At 36.4% G+C, this 19,625-nt stretch overlaps 1 protein-coding gene across 1 annotated transcript in view; it reads right to left on the minus strand.

The window, feature by feature from the left end:
• Positions 1 to 19,625, minus strand: part of Dscam4 (Down syndrome cell adhesion molecule 4) — a 2,049,237-nt gene that overhangs the window by 134,759 nt on the left and 1,894,853 nt on the right. The window contains 1 exon segment of the mRNA XM_067787909.1: positions 18,865 to 18,942. Within this exon segment, the coding sequence (XP_067644010.1) occupies positions 18,865 to 18,942 (78 nt within the window).

Genomic DNA, 19,625 nt, shown 5'->3' on the forward strand with positions numbered 1-19,625 from the left:
GGTAGGTATCGGCGATAGTTACAGCGTTCAACCGTTTATAGTCTATAACCATACGATACTGTTTGTCCCCATTCGCCTTAGGCTATTAGGGACTACCCAAATTGGAGAATTGTACGGGCTTTTTGACGGCCGGATAACACCTTCGTCTAGGAGCTCATTTATCTGTTTTTCGACTTCATCTCTCATACATGCTGGGTAAGGGTAGGATTTACTATACACCGGTTCGTCAGTTGATATTTTTACATCTGCACGGACATTCGTGTTTGCAAGCTCATAACCGTTAAGTGGTTTGAAAAGACCAGAGTATTTTTCCAATAGTGAATTGACCTTTCCATGAATATCAAGGGGTAGGTCCTTTCCTAATGTAAAGTTTACATCGAGAGATCTTCTGCCTTTCAAGGGGATTTTGTAATTGTCTATACTAAGGAGGTTATTCTTCTTATCTATTATCGCGCCTAATTTCCTCAGGGTATCGTCCCCAATGATTCCTGATTCCGCAGAATTCACTAAGAGTTGGTAAAACGAAGAAAGTGGAGTTACCCACACTTTCAAATAATTTTAGTTTTACTTTATCCATTATTGGCACGCTACCCCCCTCCGAAGCTACATTGAATAATTTTTTTACAGGAGTTGTTTTCGTTGCAATATTATTTTTTATGAAATTCTTATTTGCGCCGGTATCCACAAGGAAATCTAGCACACGACCATCAGACAAGGTATATTCTAGGTATGGTACGCTAGATGACCGGAAGACAGAAAATCCTCCGAGTTGTCTTCACTTGGCGATTCCTTCAGGTCCACATCTCTCTCTTCGCTCTCCTCGGGTGTAGTATGGAACACCCTTTGCTGCTTCCGTGGTAGATTTTCTGAACTTGCACTTTTTTTAAACGGATTTGGGCGATTCATGTAATTAACGTTGCGTGTCTGCACCGAGGGGTCTACGTCCATTTTCTGTACAGGCGAATGTAGTGGGGTGCTGGCATTTCCAAATCGACCTGACGGGCGATCACTCCTTACATATGGGTGCTTTTCCTGGTTGGGCCAAGTAGGTTTAGGGGGTAACTGGGGAGGCTTGATCCTATTCCTAAATGAGGAGGTACCTGGCAAATTGTTAACAGGGACAGCCACACGGTTATTGGAATTGTTCGTATGAACGGAAAAATTGCGGAAATCCACATTTTGGATTTCCAAGCAGGTTGAATATACCTCTGGCAATGTTTTAGGACGTCGCATAAGGAGCATTCGCGGCATTTCGCCGTTAAGCCCACATATAAAAACGTCCAGGGCACGATTTCGGTAGGTTTCTACCAGAACTTTAACGCATCTTCCATGTAGGATTCGGCTTTTATTTTATTAACAATAAGGAAGAATTGATGATTCACCCTGGCGTATAATTCATCAATTCTCTTTCCCTTTTGCTGTAGCTGGTGCAGTTGGTGTTCGAGTGTACCAACATCCCTCTTATCTGCGTAGTGCAGGGAGAGGCATTCCTTAATTTGAAAGGATCACTTCCACAGAGTGAATCCATGAAATGTACTGGACAGGGTTACCGTCAAACACTTGTAGCTCCTTAACACAATCAGGGAGCCTACAGATATCTCTGATCTCAGCCTCAGAGGTGGGTGGCCGAGCCACCACTTCTGTAACCACTGGAGTAGTGGCCGCTGTAGATGAAGAGCTAGCTGAATCAACGCGAGCCACCCGCCTTTCTAGCAAATTTATTTTTTCAAGAAGGGCGTTGACGTCCCCAGTCAAATTTGTGACTGTGGCTCTTATATCTTCCACTTTTGTGGGAATATTTTTATTTTACTTTACATTTGTGTTTTTTATATTCACGGGATGAGATAAATCATCCGTATTATATCAGGAATTTTCACTAGTGACCACGATTACGTTGCAATTCGTCCAGGCACTTAGGAACTTCCACTAGTTGGACATGCCGGCAGTGTGTAATGCTGATGATCTTGCCAGAAATTCTCCTTCAGTTTTTCTCACGGTTTTCTTCTTTCAAACAAATTCTTTAGGCAGCTCTTTCTTTTTGCAAAGTTCCTTCTTTATTTCAAACAGACAGTTTTCTCTTTTTAGCACTTTTTTACAGTTTCTTTTTTTTAAACAAATTTTTTTTGAATTTTTTTGCACAGTTCCTTCTACTTCCTGGATCCCTGCTCGAGCGCCAGTTAAAGGACTATTGTCCTTGGTTATAAGAAAAATTAATTTGTTGGGCCAACTCGCCCAACCAACAACACTAAATAACACAAGTTCAAATAATATTCTTCAAGTATATTTTAATGTACTTTTATTCACAATTATAACTAAAGCTAATTTGTTGTTAACGCTAATCCGTCCCGAATTCGACTGCCGGTTCTGCCGCAACTGCTCCCCTATATAGCCAATCAACAAGCCGCGACGCGCCTCTTGCGTAACTTGTTGACAGCCCGCTGTGTGATAATGTTGAAGTCGGTTTATTCCCACAGGTACCGTATGTGTGCATTTCACAATCATGTGCAATAGAATTTAGCTGAGTGTGCATCTGGAGTGATTCCGTAGCATAAGTGTTAGTTGCCGTCACTAACCATGGCCTTGAATTAAGGTGTTAGGTTGCCATGCGCGGCCGTATGTTGTGAGAAATATAACTTGCTGACTCAGCGCACGTGTACTGGCCATACGTGGGAATGTTGCAATAAGGTCAACTGGCGCGTGTTAACTTGCATAATAAGCAATTCAAACCCAGCTCCCCAGAAGCTAGCTGACGAAGAAGTGAAATTCAGAAGCATATCATAGTAACTATCGCCGTTTGTAAACTATGTATGTAATTTGTCTCTAATATCAATAAGAAAAACAATTTTATAAAGCAATATGAGCATGTCCCGCTAATTAAATACAAATAATAATATTGATATAATAGTCAACAGCGGAAGTACTGCTTATAAAATCATTAATATAAACCCAATACATAATACTAACCTCCTGGATGGCGCCTATAATTTATTCAATATCATAAATTTTATTATTCATTCAACAGTCTACCCGACGCTATGTTATGTCCGGGTTGGTGTCGAAATTCTGTATGCACAATTCTAAAAACAAAATTATGCTTTCTAAAATTCTGCTTTTTTAAAATTCTGCTTTCTAAAATTCTGCTTTCAAAATTCTGTATTACAAAATTCTGTATTAAAATATAATGTTAACAATATTAAAGAGGTCATGTAGTTATTTTGAAAAAGTGCGCCATGCACAGTAATTCTGCGTAGACCACCTTTCTGCATAGGCGGCCTTCGGCCGCGCTTATAAAAAATAATCCTGGGCTACGCCATGCCAAGTCCGGGTGTGTGGTATAACCATCGCTACCGCCACGGTGATGTCCATCTGCGTAGTATACCTTTCTGCGTAGGCGGCCTTCGGCCGCACTTTAAAAACATAACCCTTAGCCGATCCAACACCGACTACGCCATGCCATGATTCCGGAATTTTGACTTCCAGAATTAAACATGCAGAATTTTGAAAAACCAGAATTTTAGAAAGCAGAATTTTAAAAAGCAGAATTTTGTTCAAGCAGAATTTTTTTGCAATTTACAGAATTTTTTCACCCAGAATGTTGTATACAGAATAATGACACTAGAGCTGTACGAGCTATACGCAGACATAAACATAGTCCAGCGAATTAAAACGCAGCGGCTGCGCTGGCTAGGTCATGTTATGCGAATGAAAGATGATGCTCCGGCCAAGAAAGTGTTTCTATCGGAACCCGCCTATGGAAGCGGAGGTAGAGGGTGGCCCCCACTCCGTTGGAAGAGCCAGGTGGAAAACGATTTAAACTCCCTCGGTGTGACCAATTGGCGCCGGTTGGCGGAGCGAAGGAGCGACTGGCGCGCCTTGTTGGACGGCCATAACCGTTTAGACGGTTAAGCACCAATTAAGTAAGTAAGTAAGAATAAAGCCGGAGTCATTGGTGCTGTATGTCGTATCGCTGTATCCGTATCCCTAACGTAAACAGTTGTTTATCGTTACGACGGTAAACCAAAACCCAATTGGTTGGCTACGATACAGTTACGACCTCAGCGGCACCAATAATCGATTGCATTGATTCTCATAAGATTGGTCGAATCAGCTGTTAAAAGGTTACCGATACGGTTACCGATAAAGCACCAATGTCTCCAGCTTAATTTTAAAATTGATATTGATATAAGAAAAATGATTAATAAACTGAAACCTTGTTCCGCTCAAAATATATGCGATACATACCCAAGAAGTTCCCACTCTTCTATTTTATGAGTTATTGAAAGTTAGTAGAAAATTGAGGGTGTATTCTCGTCAAGTTCAAAGTTGGTCGGGGACCACTGTGCTATGTTCTATGTGTCGTTATCTCCTAACTGCAAATGCAAATCACTTAAAGCTCACCCCAACATTATATTATTCCGTGAGTTTCGTTGTTTTCAGAATTCATTGAAAAATTATAAAATTTCAAAAAACTAAACAATATTGCCCTCACACCTGGCAAGTTAATTCGCTAATCGGTTATTCTTTTACGTATGTTTTTTTTCATACATTGTGTTTGAAAAATGTAAAAAGAATGTCCATAAAAGCAAGCGGCAAACGAATTAACAAAACGGGCGTGAATCACGCTAATATTTACATATAAAATATGGCTGTAAAAAATAATGTCGATATATTTTGCAGCCAGAGCAAAAAAGATATTTTTCATTTGTGTTTATAAACTTGTATCCATATATTTAGGTATGTATATATGTATATATAATGACGCATAATCACATCCTCATAAAGCTCAAAATGTGTCCCTATGTAAACATCAAATAGCATGTTAGATTGACTTTATTGTTTGTTTGTTAGTAAACTATGTCCTGCCATTCTCGGTTCAAAATCGAATAAAACTTTTTTTTTATAAATGTGAAACTTTTAATCAGTGTCCTTCAGTTATTTTACACAAAAATTTAGTAAGTGTTGGTGGCATTATAGTCATCAATATAATAAAAACATTCCTATATCAACTTGCTTCGCTTAACTTCTCAAGGAATCTGCTGCTTTTCCATTAATATACCAACTACTAATAAAGTTGTTAATAAACGTCTCTGGAAAACCTGTAAGGCCCACTTTTTAACTCAGAATTTATTTAAAAAATTTGTCCAAAATGTATGAGTTTAACCGCTCTGGGCCTAAAGAAGGCAAATTTAGGCGTGATTGTCAGCCGATTTCCCCCATTTGAAACGCAAATTGCAACTTTGTAAGGGAAAAAATCCCAGTTTCAATTTTTATTGTTATAAGACCGCTCATATACTTACATACATATGTATGTATATCTTATGAATCCTAAGCAAACTTAGCCAAACAAGGCAAAGTAGCTTGCTCAGGTGACGCAAATAGTATTAAAGCGCAGCCTGATGGCTGTTCTACGGATTAACTGCTTTACCCTAAGTTGCGGGTACAACATCAAAATCCTATCATATGTATATTTACGCATTTGGAGACCATACCACGTGGTACTTACAAATCGTTTTGAGGGAGTACATACATACATACATATGTGCTTGATTACTTTTGTATTACGCTCTCTTAACATCTCAGTACCGATTTCGTCTAACGTTGCTCTTTGCCGATTAAATAATTTGTTTACAATATATTATAGAAAACACTGTTATTAGTTTTGTTTATTATTGATCTTGTCTCGAAAAGATAGGTTGCCCTTTACAACTTCAGCAAATTAATTTTTATTTGCTTTTCACAAATTTTCTAGCTATTCGAGTTGGCGTTAACATAATAGGTTATGAACAATCGCTTAATTGAAAACAGCAGAGCTGTGTAGTAATGAATATACTTACTTCGTCATTGTAATTGGCCAAATAGAAATATTTGGTAATTAAAAAATCTAACTATCAATTAGTATTATTTTTACTGAAACTTGGTAATGAATACATCTTTTTTCGATTCTTGATCAATTATTTCAAATACTTTCAATTATTTGCTAATATCTAGTAAACTAAAAGAAACAGAGCAATTAGTATAATGGAGTTCTGATGATTTTGAGATCAAGAGAGATGAGAGAAATCAGAAAAGTATTTTAAAACAAATTTTTTATGCATGTACTGAATATCAAGGACCAAAAAATATACTTATACTTGGTGTAGAGACCTACATATACATATGCCGGTGCTGGTGAGCGATAGTTGATGTATGAACGAGGGTAGAGATAGTTAGTTGATATACAGAAGTTGACGAGTGCGGTTGTGTGCATAGAATATGAATATACATATCTGTGAATTGAAACGCGTTTAAATACATATTATAAATCATAACACATTGTACGTTTATTTGGCATAGCATAAATAACAGGTGAGTTATTACAGTGGCGACGAGGATGGGATCCAGTGGCCCGAAATTACTCCCGAACGAGAACAGACTCACCGAATTTATGCTATTAACAAACAGACGAATAAAATACTCGTTGTATTTTATACCATTTTGGTAGTGAATAACGAATAAATGTTCCATTGCAGATTTGTGACACATTGAATTGTGTTAACGAAACGTCATACCAAAAGGAAAACGAAGTGACTGCAACGAAGAGAAAATTTGAAGTTCCGGATTAGATTTCGACTTTTAATCGCATCCGGAAGAATCGGTGCGAACGAATTAAATAAAATAACCAAATTCATTTTGATTATTGAAGTAAATAAGAGGGTCGAATTAAATTCGCCTGGAAACAAAGTGGAGGTGACGAATTAAATTTTGTCAGCAGCACAAGCACAAAAGACACTAAATATACGAGTGGGGGGAAAACCCAAAAATCATAAGTACAATGAAGTTGCGAATTTAATTTGGCATACGAAAGTAAACAATTATTTGATTTCAGATTTGGCTTCCCCAGAATATCATAAATAAACGAAATGACCGAAATTCGTCCTTTTCAGTGTGACAGTATTGATAGAGCGTTGATACGCTCAGAATGGGAGAAATGGTATAGGTCCTTCTCTTTATATCTTCAAGCGGAAGATATAAACGACGAAGTGAAGAAGAAGAATAAGTTGTTACATCTGGGGGGTCCGCAGCTGCAAGAAGTGGCTTTTAATATTCCGGGGGCTTTGGTTGAATCCAATGGGGAAGTGAATGTATTTAAAGTTCTAGTAGACAAACTGAACAACTATTTCCACCAAAGCGCAACTCTACTTCTGAAAGGCACCTATTTCGAAGTTTGTCCCCTACCGAAGGTGAAAATTTTAGCAAATATTTGTTGCATCTAAGACATCAAGTATCTAAGTGCGGCGATCAGAATCGGTTAAGGTTCGGAATGTTAAGGAAGACAACGAACAGGAAGAGGAGGTTCGAGAACTGAATGGTTTTAAAGTTGTGGATGATATGAGAAACGATGAAAATTTGAAATGCGGTATTGGGGGGTGTGCCATATCAATGGTCATCGACTCGGGTATACGACTGAACCTGTTAAGTGAAAACGATTGGAAAGTTTTAAGAAATAACGCTGCAGTCGTATGGAATGAACGGAAGGACTCTTCCGCTAAGTTTAAAGCCTATGCATCAAGCCAAACCTTGAATGTTCTGCGGATGTTCGAAGCACCAATAGAAATAAACAATATGGAAAGAATTGCTAATTTTTATGTGATCGAAAGGGGATGCCAATCACTATTGGGGCGCGACACTGCCATGCAACTGGGGGTCTTGAAGATGGGCATGATTGTTAATCGGGTAGACGAAATAAAAACCTCCCCGAAAATGGTTGGGGGAAAAATCAAACTTTCAATAAATCCATCGGTTAGGCCGGTACAACAAGCGATGCGTCGAATTCCTATAGCTTTAGAGAAACAAGTCGAAGACAAAATAACTCAGATGCTGGTTTAAAACATTATAGAACCAGTCCAGGGACCCACATCGAGGATATCACCGCTAGTGATCGTATTTAAAGAAGGAGGCGAAATGCGTCTATGCGTAGACATGCGCAGAGCAAATCAAGCCATATTACGCGAGAATTACCCACTTCCGACTTTTGACACGTTCATGACCAAGTTGAGAGGAGCCAAACTATTTTCAAGAATTGACCTCAAGTGGGCTTACCACCAGCTGGAGTTAGACGAGTCCAGCCGCCACATCACCACATTCATTTCACACAAGGGCCTGTTTCAATACAAAAGACTGATGTTTGGAATAAACTCAGCTCCGGAAATTTTTCAACGAATAATAGAAAAACTATTATGCTCCTGCAAGAATGCGCTAAACTATATAGACGATATAATCATATTCGGAAAGACAGAGCAGGAACACGACGAGACAGTCAACAAAGTACGGGACATATGCAGAGGTAACAATTTATTGCTGCATGAAGCGAAATGTGTGTGGAAGGTACGACATCTTAAATTCCTCGGCCATGTACTATCTGATGAAAGCATCGCACCAGATCCGAAGAAAATCGAAACGATAAAACAGTTTCGAGCCCCACAATCGAAAGAACAAGTTAGAAGCTTTTTAGGACTGGTAACATACATACGTAGGAAAATTTATTCCCGAACTAGCCAGCACCACCGAACCACTAAGATTGTTGCTGAAACTAAATTGTAAATTGAAATTGTATCGTATGTTAAAAATGACCTGTGGTCTGTGAACAAAAACAACATCTACTACCCCTTCCGATACGAATTATCAGCGATGGGCAACATCTTGCTTCGAGGTGCTCGCATTGTCATCCCAAAAACTCTACGGGCGAAAACACTACAGCTTGCTCATGAAGGACATCCGGGAGAATCGGCCATGAAACGGAGATTATGGTCCAAAATGTGGTGGCCGCTAATAGATAGAGATGCGGAATCGTTCGTAAAGAAATGCGTAGATTGTTTAATAGTTTCTCAACCGAACAGACCAGCCCCAGTGCACAGGCACCCATTCCCGAATGGGCCGTGGCAATGTGTTGCTACTGACCTCCTCGGTCCGCTTCCAAATGATGAATATGTGTTAGTACTGATTGATTATTACTCCCGATACCGGCTGGGTATACCAAATTCATTGAGAGCTGACAACGGCAGTCTGTTTGTAAGCTACGAGTTTAAGAGTTTCTGCCAAACCAACAACATAACATTAATCACAACACCCCCATATTGGCCACAAGCCAACGGAGAAGTCGAGAACATGAACCGGTCGTTGGTAAAACGTTTAATAATAGCGCATAACATTAAAAGAGATTACAAAAAGGAAATTCCGAACTTCACGCTAATGTACAACGTAACGCCTCATGGTACGACCGGGTCATCACCATCCGAACTGATGTTCAATCGCGTCATCAGAGATAAGATTCCGGGAATACAAGACCTAACAGAAGATATGCTAGACTCAGCGGCTAGAGATCTAGACATGATCAACAAGGCGAAAGGGAAAGAGAAGGCAGATATGAAGCGAGGAGCAAAAGAACCCGACATCGAAGTGGGTGACAAAGTTCTCTTGCGGAATGTTGTATTCCCACACAAGCTTACACCAACATTTGACCAAACAGAGTATGAAGTACAAGAAGTAAATGGGAACGAGGTAACAATAACTGCAAACGGAAAGACTGTGAGGAGAAATATAAGCCACATCAAAAGACTGCCGGTTACCGGAAACGAAAATCCTTCAATCTCAAGAGAGCATACCGAGGGACCAACCACCACCACCGCTACCATAACAACACTATCCACACAGATCGCAGACGGCATGTCTTCCCAAAATGGGTCGTCATCGACGTCGGTTACAGCTTAGAGCCGAAACAGTATCATCAACAATCCCCACTACATCTGATCGCGGAGTTGGAAGTACGACTCAAAAATAAGGGAGAGATGTAGAGACCTATATATACATATGTCGGTGTTGGTGAGCGATAGTTGATGTATGAACGAGAGTAGAGATAGTTAGTTGATATACAGAAGTTGACGATTGCGGTTGTGTGCATAGAATATGAATATACCTGTGAATTGAAACGCGTTTAAATACAGATTATAAATCATAACACATTGTACGTTTATTTGGCATAGCATAAATAACAGGTGAGTTATTACACTTGGTAATTGTGGCTTTAAATTACTGATTATTTGTAATGGTAATGGTAATTGTACTTGATTCTGTCAGCTCGGGAATACAACTATTCATGAAATATTCTGAATATTTTATCTATACCGAATCGGTAATACAAATTCAATTAAAATAGTTTGTAATACTTTATACTATAATCCTAAGTGTTTACTGTATTTTGGACATAAATAAAAAAATAAAATATGTGTACATTTTTACAACTTTACCTGAAATCTTAAGTTTATTAAAAGTATTCTTATATAGTGCACCGAAAGAAGTTCCTTGACGTCGACGTATTTCATGCAATATCTATTTAGAAGGAGCATATTATCAAATCTTATTTCAGTTACTATAATTAAGGGATGCGGACAATCATTTCAACTGATACAACGTAGGGCTTACAAGACAGGGGATCGTTCGCCTCACTCGACCGATGATAAACCTCAGAATGTTTTTCTACGAATATATTTTGAGAGGACTACTTCAAAACTGAATTTCTAATTATCGCATGGATAGCATATCAAAATTTATTGATAAGACAGGATTATTAATTTTTATTCAATAGTTACAACTGTGGAAACAGAATAAAACCAAGTTCTGAAGTAACGATTACGATCGAGTCTGATAAAACTTTGCCGCGTCACTCGGCATTTACAACTTTGGTAGAAAAAGTAAAACGCAAATGGTATGTGACAATCAACTCTTTATAATATACATATTTATATAATAACTTCATAATTTGTTGCAATTATTTCTTAGCAATAAAGATTATTTCTGCACATCACATAAAAGGCATCCGAAAAAAAACGCAAAAATATACAAGAAAGTTTATCTGTCAAACATTAAATGTCACGCAACGTGGCATCAAAGTTGTATCATTAATCAGACAGAGCCTACAGCCAAAATACAAAATTTGACTATTAGTGCTTACAACAATAAGAGCAACATAGGGCAACTGCTGTCGGCTAACATTGTTTGTATATTTCCATATCTTGTATAAGATTAAAGTTATGCGTTGTTTTAACACTCTTTACAAATTGATCTCTTGAGAATAAATACACACATAGTAGATGCCTAAAAAAAAAATAACTATGCATATTTGGTTTATACGCACATTGTTAATAAAATGTAAAATGTAGAAAGGCCCCAACTAATATGCCTCTCGGAAATTATTTTTCGGTTTCTTTTAGAAGATTATAGGGTTAAATTTTCTGAAGTGTATCAAAGTTTTTTCATGATGTTTTGTTTTTTGTTTTTTTTTTTTTTTGTTTCACATTTTTTTACATGTTTTTGGTTGATACATGTCATTATTTGTAAAAGTTAAGAGTAAATATATATAAATATGTCATGTGTCTCTATGTCTTTATAACATTTTGGTAATTTTGTGTTTTACCTCTTTTGTAACGAGTCACTATCAAAAATACAAACATTAAAACCTGTTATAATATGTTTGGAAATACAAACCACTCGAGTGCATGATTTTTTGCAAACAATCATTAACGCTTTACTATAGTGAACTTTTAAAATTTTTAATAAAATTTAGAAAATAGTTTGAACAATATGTATTTGCAAAGAATGGAAATTGTGATTTATAAGAAAAACGGAAGTAACTTCTGTTTGTCAAAGAGTGTTTATTTTTGACAGATGTAAAAACATTACCAAAATGCAAGAGCAAGGCGAATTCAGTACCAGAAGTTGTTATCCCAACAGCTGATTGCTTCTAATATAACTAATATTCTTCTCGGAAATTATTTTTCGGTTTCTTTAGAAGATTATAGGGTTAAATTTTCTGAAGTGTATCAAAGTTTTTTCATGGTGCTTTTTTTTTTGTTTCACATGTTTTTACATGTTTTTGGTTGATATATATCATTATTTGTAAAAGTTATGAGTAAATATATATAAATATGTCATGTGTCTCTATGTCTTTATAACATTTTGGTAATTTTGTGTTTTACCTCTTTTGTATACTATCAAAAAAAAAAAAAAAAAAAAAACATTAAAACCTGTTAAAATATGTTTGGAAATACACAAACCACTCGAGGACATGCTGTTTTGTAAACAACCATTAACGCTTTGCTATAGTGAACTTTTAAAATTTTTATTGAAATGTGCTCAATTTCTGGTCAGCCGATTCGGAAAATGAGAAAATTTAAATAATAGTCTGAAAACAAAATTTAGAAAATAGTCTGAACAATGTGTATTAACGAAAAAGGGACATTGTGATTTATAAGAAAAACGGAAGTAACTTCTGTTTGTCAAAGAGTGTTTATTTTTGACAAGTAAAAACACAAAATTACCAAAATGCAAGAGCAAGGCGAATTCAGTACAAGGTGTTGTTATCCCAAAAGCTCATTGCTTCCTCTTGATTATTTTCCATACAGTTCCTTGTATAGCAATATGTCAGTTAATCGGAATCAATGAACATTTTCTTTTGACTTGAACGGCAAATTGGTTGAATATGCTTTGCCACCACCTGGTATGGATTCGCCTTGGTTAGAAGGATGTGGAAAAGTTTGATATATTTATATATACTCAAAACTTTCACAAAAATTTATTTGAGAATATTTGAAATTGAAAGTAGAAAGAATACAGTTAGTGATCCCGTTTTCAAAATCGCGCTTACGTGTTATGAAGAAAAGTTTAACTTGCTCAGGAAAACGAAAAGTGCTATAACCTTAAAAAAAAAAGAAAATAAATTACTATCAACACAAGGCGAATTGAGTACCAGGTGTTGTTTTCCCAACAGCTGATTGCTTCTTCTTGATAATTTTCCACACATCGCCTAGTACAACAATACATTGTGGATAAGACAAGTGTGATAACTTCTGCATAGACGTCAAAATTTCAAATAGAATGGATCACCTGATTTGTAATTGACTATCGCTGTCTCATTATGTATCTCTTTCTATAACCCGCTGAAGATAGCCGGCCCTCTGCGCCGCCATATTGAATAACCAGTCAAAACGCTAAAAAGTAGCCATATTTAACATCCTGTAAGACAGTTGACGGATAAGATATCACACTTGTTTTATCCACAATGCCCAATTATAAAAATTTTATAAACCAATTAATTTTTTTTATGAAAAAGGGGCACTACTTTGCTTCTCCTGTATAACTCGAAAAATGCCAGTGAGGCCCTTTCTACATTTCCGCAACGCCAACATTTGTAAGTACGTTGTAATAAATACTTACTATGCATATATAACATTGAATAATTGTGTAAAGGATGAATATTTTACTAACAAAAACAAACAAAGTGATTTTGACACACGCATTTAATAATAGGCTAAAAATAAATTAATATGAATAATGACGTCATTGCACACCAGCCGCAATTGGGTTTTTTAATGAATTTATTAAAGAACATATCTTACCCAAAAATATCTCCCATTATATGATTTGGCTTCGCAACCATGTCCTTTCTCGGAACTTTTAATGGTAGGGCATGGCCATCTCTTTTGTATTTGTTCGAATTCGTAGGATATTATAAGTGAATTTGCTTAACCATGTGTAAAACTGGATTAATGTAGATAGTAAAGAAAAATAGGTAAATATCGAGCTGCCATACGAGAACTAACACTTTAAAAATTTTATATGAAAACTTACACTTGCGGCCTATGGGTGACGAAAACTAGCAATGCCGTTGTGTGCGCATTATTAATCATAATAATTTAGCGTTTAACCGCCAAGGCCATTTTGGCCTTACGTCATAGTTATCCTATTTCGCGATAACTGATGCCAACTGGGAGCACCAAGGGAGAACAAGTCGTACCCCACCTTTCTCTACCAACTCAATGAAGGTCCCCTTCCTCAGCTGCAAAATACGGATGCCGACGGAATTTCTTTCTGAGCCGGAGTATCTTTATCCATTCGCAAGCCCTGACCAAGCCAACGAAGCACTTAGGCTTTTTTCATTACACTATCACGATCATACCCCCATTAGCAACTGTCGCATAGTGTTCATACTTTTTAGAAGAATTTTATGGTTGGGCAGGTCCACAGTTTGGCTGATATTTCTCCCCCAAACAGTTGGGACAACGTAGTGAAAATTTCTTTATATTAAATGCCTCTTGAACACATTTTGTTCGTTATCCATACCATATAAGCACATTCCAAGCAATGCAGCAACCTTTTTCGATGATCTTTATATATGTGATTCATTTAAAAATAGGCTACTTCCTTATCAATGTGCAAATACATCAAAACCCGGTTTTTGTCTTTGAATACGCAGTTTTTGTAAAGCTTCAGTTACGTACCAAGGCTCACTATTCATTTTTGGCATCCCGTAGACACAAGTGGTAGTTTTCGTCAGTCAAACCGAATTTACTACTATTCGACAGACAAACTAATTTTCGTCAGACACAAAACTTCCAATGCTAGTTTTGCTAGTCAATGTTTAGTTAAAGTCACAGTGTTTGTTGTGGGTACTTAGCGAATAATACCACACAATTTGTATATGATGGTTCTAGTAAAACTAGCCATCATCTTGGCGAGCATTTAAAATGAAAATACAAATTACCTACTTCTATTTCAATCCTTTCTGACAAAAATGTTTTGATTGGCATTTCTTTTTGGCATATCAAAGATCTTTCTCTTAACGGTTTCATACAATTTTGGTGGTGACTGAACAGTGCGCAATATAAAACAGGCCTCTTTAAAACTGAGCTGTCGTATGTGCGCAATCTCTGTTAACATTCAACAAATATTTCGTAATATTCTGCTATAAATATATCGTTGCCTTAATTCACAAAGGCCCTAACCAATAAATTTAAAATTTTACAGGTGAATACATTTCATTTTCACATTAACAGCAGATATTTTCAATTATTATAAGCCGGTGTTAAGCTCATGGATTCTTAAATATAAGTATAAACTGAACACACCATTAAACAAACAAGCAGATATTTTATTTTCAAAGTGACATTACTCCGTAGTTTTTGGTTATAACACTTCAAAATTTTTGTTGGGAATACATTTCAATATATCATACCAAAATCTTTAGAAAACGCAGTTTCGAAAAATCTGTTGGTCAGGTCCTTTGTGAGTTAACCTAACGATATGTAGCGAAGAATTAAAATTAAAGATATTGATCACTACCTCTGTTAGGTGAGAAGTACCAGCACTCTCTCAAAAAGCAAAGCTTGGTAAGTTTTCAACAAACTGAAATTAGCAAATATTTATCAGCAAGCTGGAAAAACAGATGACTGCTAGGATGCTTCGTTTGCGGATACCGTTATTAATTATTTAATCTATAAAACTAACCAGATAAATAAATTTTAAAGATCATTGGTTAGAATCGAGCTCAAGGCCTGAACTGCTTAATTAATAATTAATTTCTTTCTTTATTATTAGCTCTGTTTATTCAAACCCAAAATAAATACAAGGCAATTCAGAACAGAACAGCTGTCACAAATTTCCAAACAATCGATATGTGATATATTTAGCCAAAATATGGGCGAAATAACGAAAAAACTGTCATTAGTAAATTGCTCACTCTTAATATTTTCTTTTTAATTCATTTTTATTTGTATTATTTCAAATTCAAATTTGAGTTTATAAATTACTATTTTGGTTCTGACAGCTGATAATTTGTTCTTACAAAGAAAAACAAAAAAGGCACGGCTCGATATAGATAAATACCTCCGCAAATAATTTAGGCCATACTTCCCTTCCAAATTGGGTATTCTCCTTTTAATATTTCCTACATGGGACGGGCCCTACATGTTTTACGCCGACTACGAACGCCATCTGCAAGGCGGATGAGCTTTCACTGAGAAGCTTTTCATGGCATAAGTATACTCGGAGTGTTTGCCAAATCACTGCCGATGGGCGGGTCGCTTAGGAAAACTGTATGCTTATTGAACAAAAATTTGTTCCTAAATTTTTGATGTTACTTTGCCCGGGTGTTTAACCCGAAACCTTCAGTGTGGTAGGCGGAGCATGCTACCACCCCACCACGGCGGCCCAAATTTGTGATCTTTTTAAATATGGCAGCAATCTTAAGGCCCAAACACATTCGACTTTTGAATCTTTTTAACGCTTAGGTTGCATCAACAGCTGATATTGAACACACAGGTTTTCATTGCCATGTTCCATGATCCACAGGAAACGCAACGACAACGTCAAAGTAACGCAAAAGGGATTAAACAATTTACGTTTTGATGACGATGATTAGTTCTTGAAATTTCTAGCCATTGATAAAAAAATTTTAAAATTTTCATGGACTTTCAATTTAATTTGAAACATCATTTTGTATTTCTGTATGAAAAAATCAAAATGTGAAAAAGAAATTAAATCAAAAATCAATGAATCACAGAAATGAAAAATTCCTAACAAAAATGCTCAACAAAAATTTCGTTTGTGAAGTAGTATCCACCTCAAGAAAACTCATACGCTTTCTGCTAACTTTTTCTAAAGATTTTATAGCAAACGTGCTCAGAAAGCCCTGCTTTCGCCAAGAAATACATGTATGTGCGGCTCATTATTTCTTGAGCAACGACCATGTAAGAACACAATCGGTTAAAGACCAGGGATAACAGTGACTGTATTTATGAGTTTCTTGAATGGGGTTTGCAATTATATCTGAACACAAGTGCTCTTTTTCTCTCGTTCATTGTATTCTCTTTAACTTAAGTGCATTTTCAATTGGAATATGTTAGTATGGCTGACACAAGATACATATATGTACGATATTTTTCTAAAGCGTTTTCTTGTGATGTGAATGCCGCGCTTTACCTGGAATGAATATCAATACATAAATTTTGGTTCGTAAATTGATGTTTGTGACAGAGCAAAAGATAAATTAATGATTTTTTAAATAAATTCAAACAAAAACAAGTTTGCCACAATCCCTTTTATGAGAAGTCCATGGATAAAAGCTTACAAGAAATGAAAGGACAGCGCGGCTTCAAGTGTCTTGGCTACTTGCGACAGGAGGGAGATCGGACGATTTGAGGGTCCTTGCTTCTGGTTTCCCAGGATTTATTACTGGTACCTCCCTCGTCTTTATCCATTTGTCAGGGACGACGAAGACGGAGAGAGACAAGTGCCAGGTAAGTGAATCCCTCGTGTTGTTTGATAACTTCTTCAACCTCTTTGGCGGTGATGGTAATTGGAAGGTATTACGTATATCCGGCAGAGAGTGCCGGTTGTGTTTATCCACACGCTGCCCGTTGCGAATGTGTATGTCATGATTTGAAGTTTGCCAGGGTCTTCTTGTCTCACAAGGTCGCGGAATTCAGATGTGATTAATCCCCTTGTCGCTACAGCGATGGTGCGGCCAGGTGCTCGGATGATAGGGTTACCTACGGCTGCCAACTAAAAGAGTTAATGAGTCCTTCGCTGACTTTAGAAATGTCTGAATAACTATAACAATTTCACAGTGCAGAACGCCCATCGTCATATTAATGCCTTTCCACTTTTGAAATTTTAAAGAAAAATCGAAATGTACGGAAGTTTGATGGCAGCGCTGCTAGCTTTCCTGATCCTTGATTGTTTTGGAGAAACATGTGCGGCTATATTTACTTGGCGACTCCATCAAACTTAACGACTTAAATCAAAATTTGAGCGATACTTTCAAAACTGACTAAAAGTGGAAACTAATGAACAAAAAATTTCATCAGCTCGTCCAAGTGCCAATGCCAAAGTTGAGCTGTCTCGTTGCAGATTATGGTTTCATCAAATGCGAGTCACCAACGATTGATATAAGTTTATACAAGCTTTCTGCTCACCGGAAAAGGCTATTAAAGTACCATAGATCGAAACAAAAAACTGTTATTGTTTGCAACGGGAGAGCGTGATTTTGAAATTTCATTTCTAGGGAAAAATTCCTTCTAGCACGTATTAGCATGCAGGAAAATATATTATTGCAAATAAGTTGATTTCATTTTTCCCAACAGCACCATATATATCATTAAACTGAAAACTGGGAAAAACATATCATTCGTGATTTAGTAAGGAAATATGTCAGTAGATCTAACAACTCTATTTGGTTAATTTCAATGATAGCATAATAAATGAAAGTATCCGCAAACGAAAGCCATAAAGCAAACAGCTGTTTTGCAAGTTGCTGACAAATGTTTGCGTATTTCTGTTTATAAATCTTTACAAGCTTTGTTCGTTGAGAGAGTAAAATACTTTTTTCTATAATTTTGTTTCATGCTCGACAGTTCGTGCTGGCATTTCCTGCCGAAAATATGTACCTAATGTCATGGTTCGCTAAAAAGGTATTACTTGGAAGTTATGGTACACCTCTGACTTTATTTTCAAAATGCCTCACCATCAACGTCGAAGTATAAAATTCAACATTTTCGCGGTATTAAAACCGGGTTAATGTATGCCGATTACATGCAACCGGGAAAAAATAGTACCTCAGAGACTGTAGGTATCCGAGAGTACAAATTTTTGTACGAATTTTGTATTATTATGTAAACTGCGGAAAACTGATTTTTTTAATGATTTTTTATGGTGATGGTGAGGCGCGTGTTTACAAATTTAAATAAAATGGTATAACTTCATAGCTTTCCAAACCACCAATTAATGGAAGAATAACACCACTACCCGGGCCTCATGTGAATATTTTTCGCGCATCAAGTTCTTATTTAATTTATATTATTTCTAAAGCCAAGCCAACTCGGAGCATAAATGTGGCTTTTGTTAATAATAATAATAATAATAATAATAATAATAATAATAATAACAATACGTACTAATTTTGTACTGTAATTTGATTTTTGGAATACAAGTTTAAAAAATGCAATTGCGGCCAGTGTGCAATGTTAGAAAAAAATATGAAAATTTTATTATTACCCGGTTGAGCTCGGTATTTGGTTGAATTCGTTGCACGAGCAGACACGTCGTCGGATTCGGAACCTAGTGTGTCATATTCTGTAATTGGTATGTGAAGAGTTAGGATTTTCCTAACTTCGGAATCTGTTGAACCTGGATTGTCCGATTCTAAAAAGTTTAGTACGATTTGATGGATTTGTTTTAGATGAGTTAATGCAAATGATTTAAATGTTTCTTCTATTTAGGATCGATGATTTAATAAATAGAGGGTAAGGAATGGGAGAATAATAGGATAAACAAATCCTAACCTTTTAAAGTAAATGTTTATGTTTTAAAAAATGTAATCAAAAATCGCATGCCTACTTACATTTGCAAGGAGTACTCCAAAACTACCGCGAAATTGACAAGAACTAAGTTTAGTTATTATTGCAATATATTTTTCGGATATTTTCGGTTTTTTGATTTTATACAAATCAAAAGGTTTTGGTTGATTTTCATAAACTATATTTCATTCTGAGGTTACGTTGGGATATAATTTGTTTGTTTAACATGTAATAATGTAGCTTATATTTATTCTTATAACGTAGATAACACCAAAAAAAAGTGGATGTTACCAAAAAAGACAAATTATGCTATTTTTCTTATAGGCCTGGTCGATTAGAATACGAATCGGTGTAAGAAATTTTCCAAAAACCTTAAAAATCTTTAGTTACGAGTACAAAGCCGGGGTTGCATACCTTGGCAGACTCATAGGCTTTGGAATTTTAGAGAGAAGAAATATA

Source organism: Eurosta solidaginis, chromosome 5 (genome assembly GCF_040869045.1).
Source record: "Eurosta solidaginis isolate ZX-2024a chromosome 5, ASM4086904v1, whole genome shotgun sequence".
NCBI lineage: Eukaryota > Metazoa > Arthropoda > Insecta > Diptera > Tephritidae > Eurosta > Eurosta solidaginis.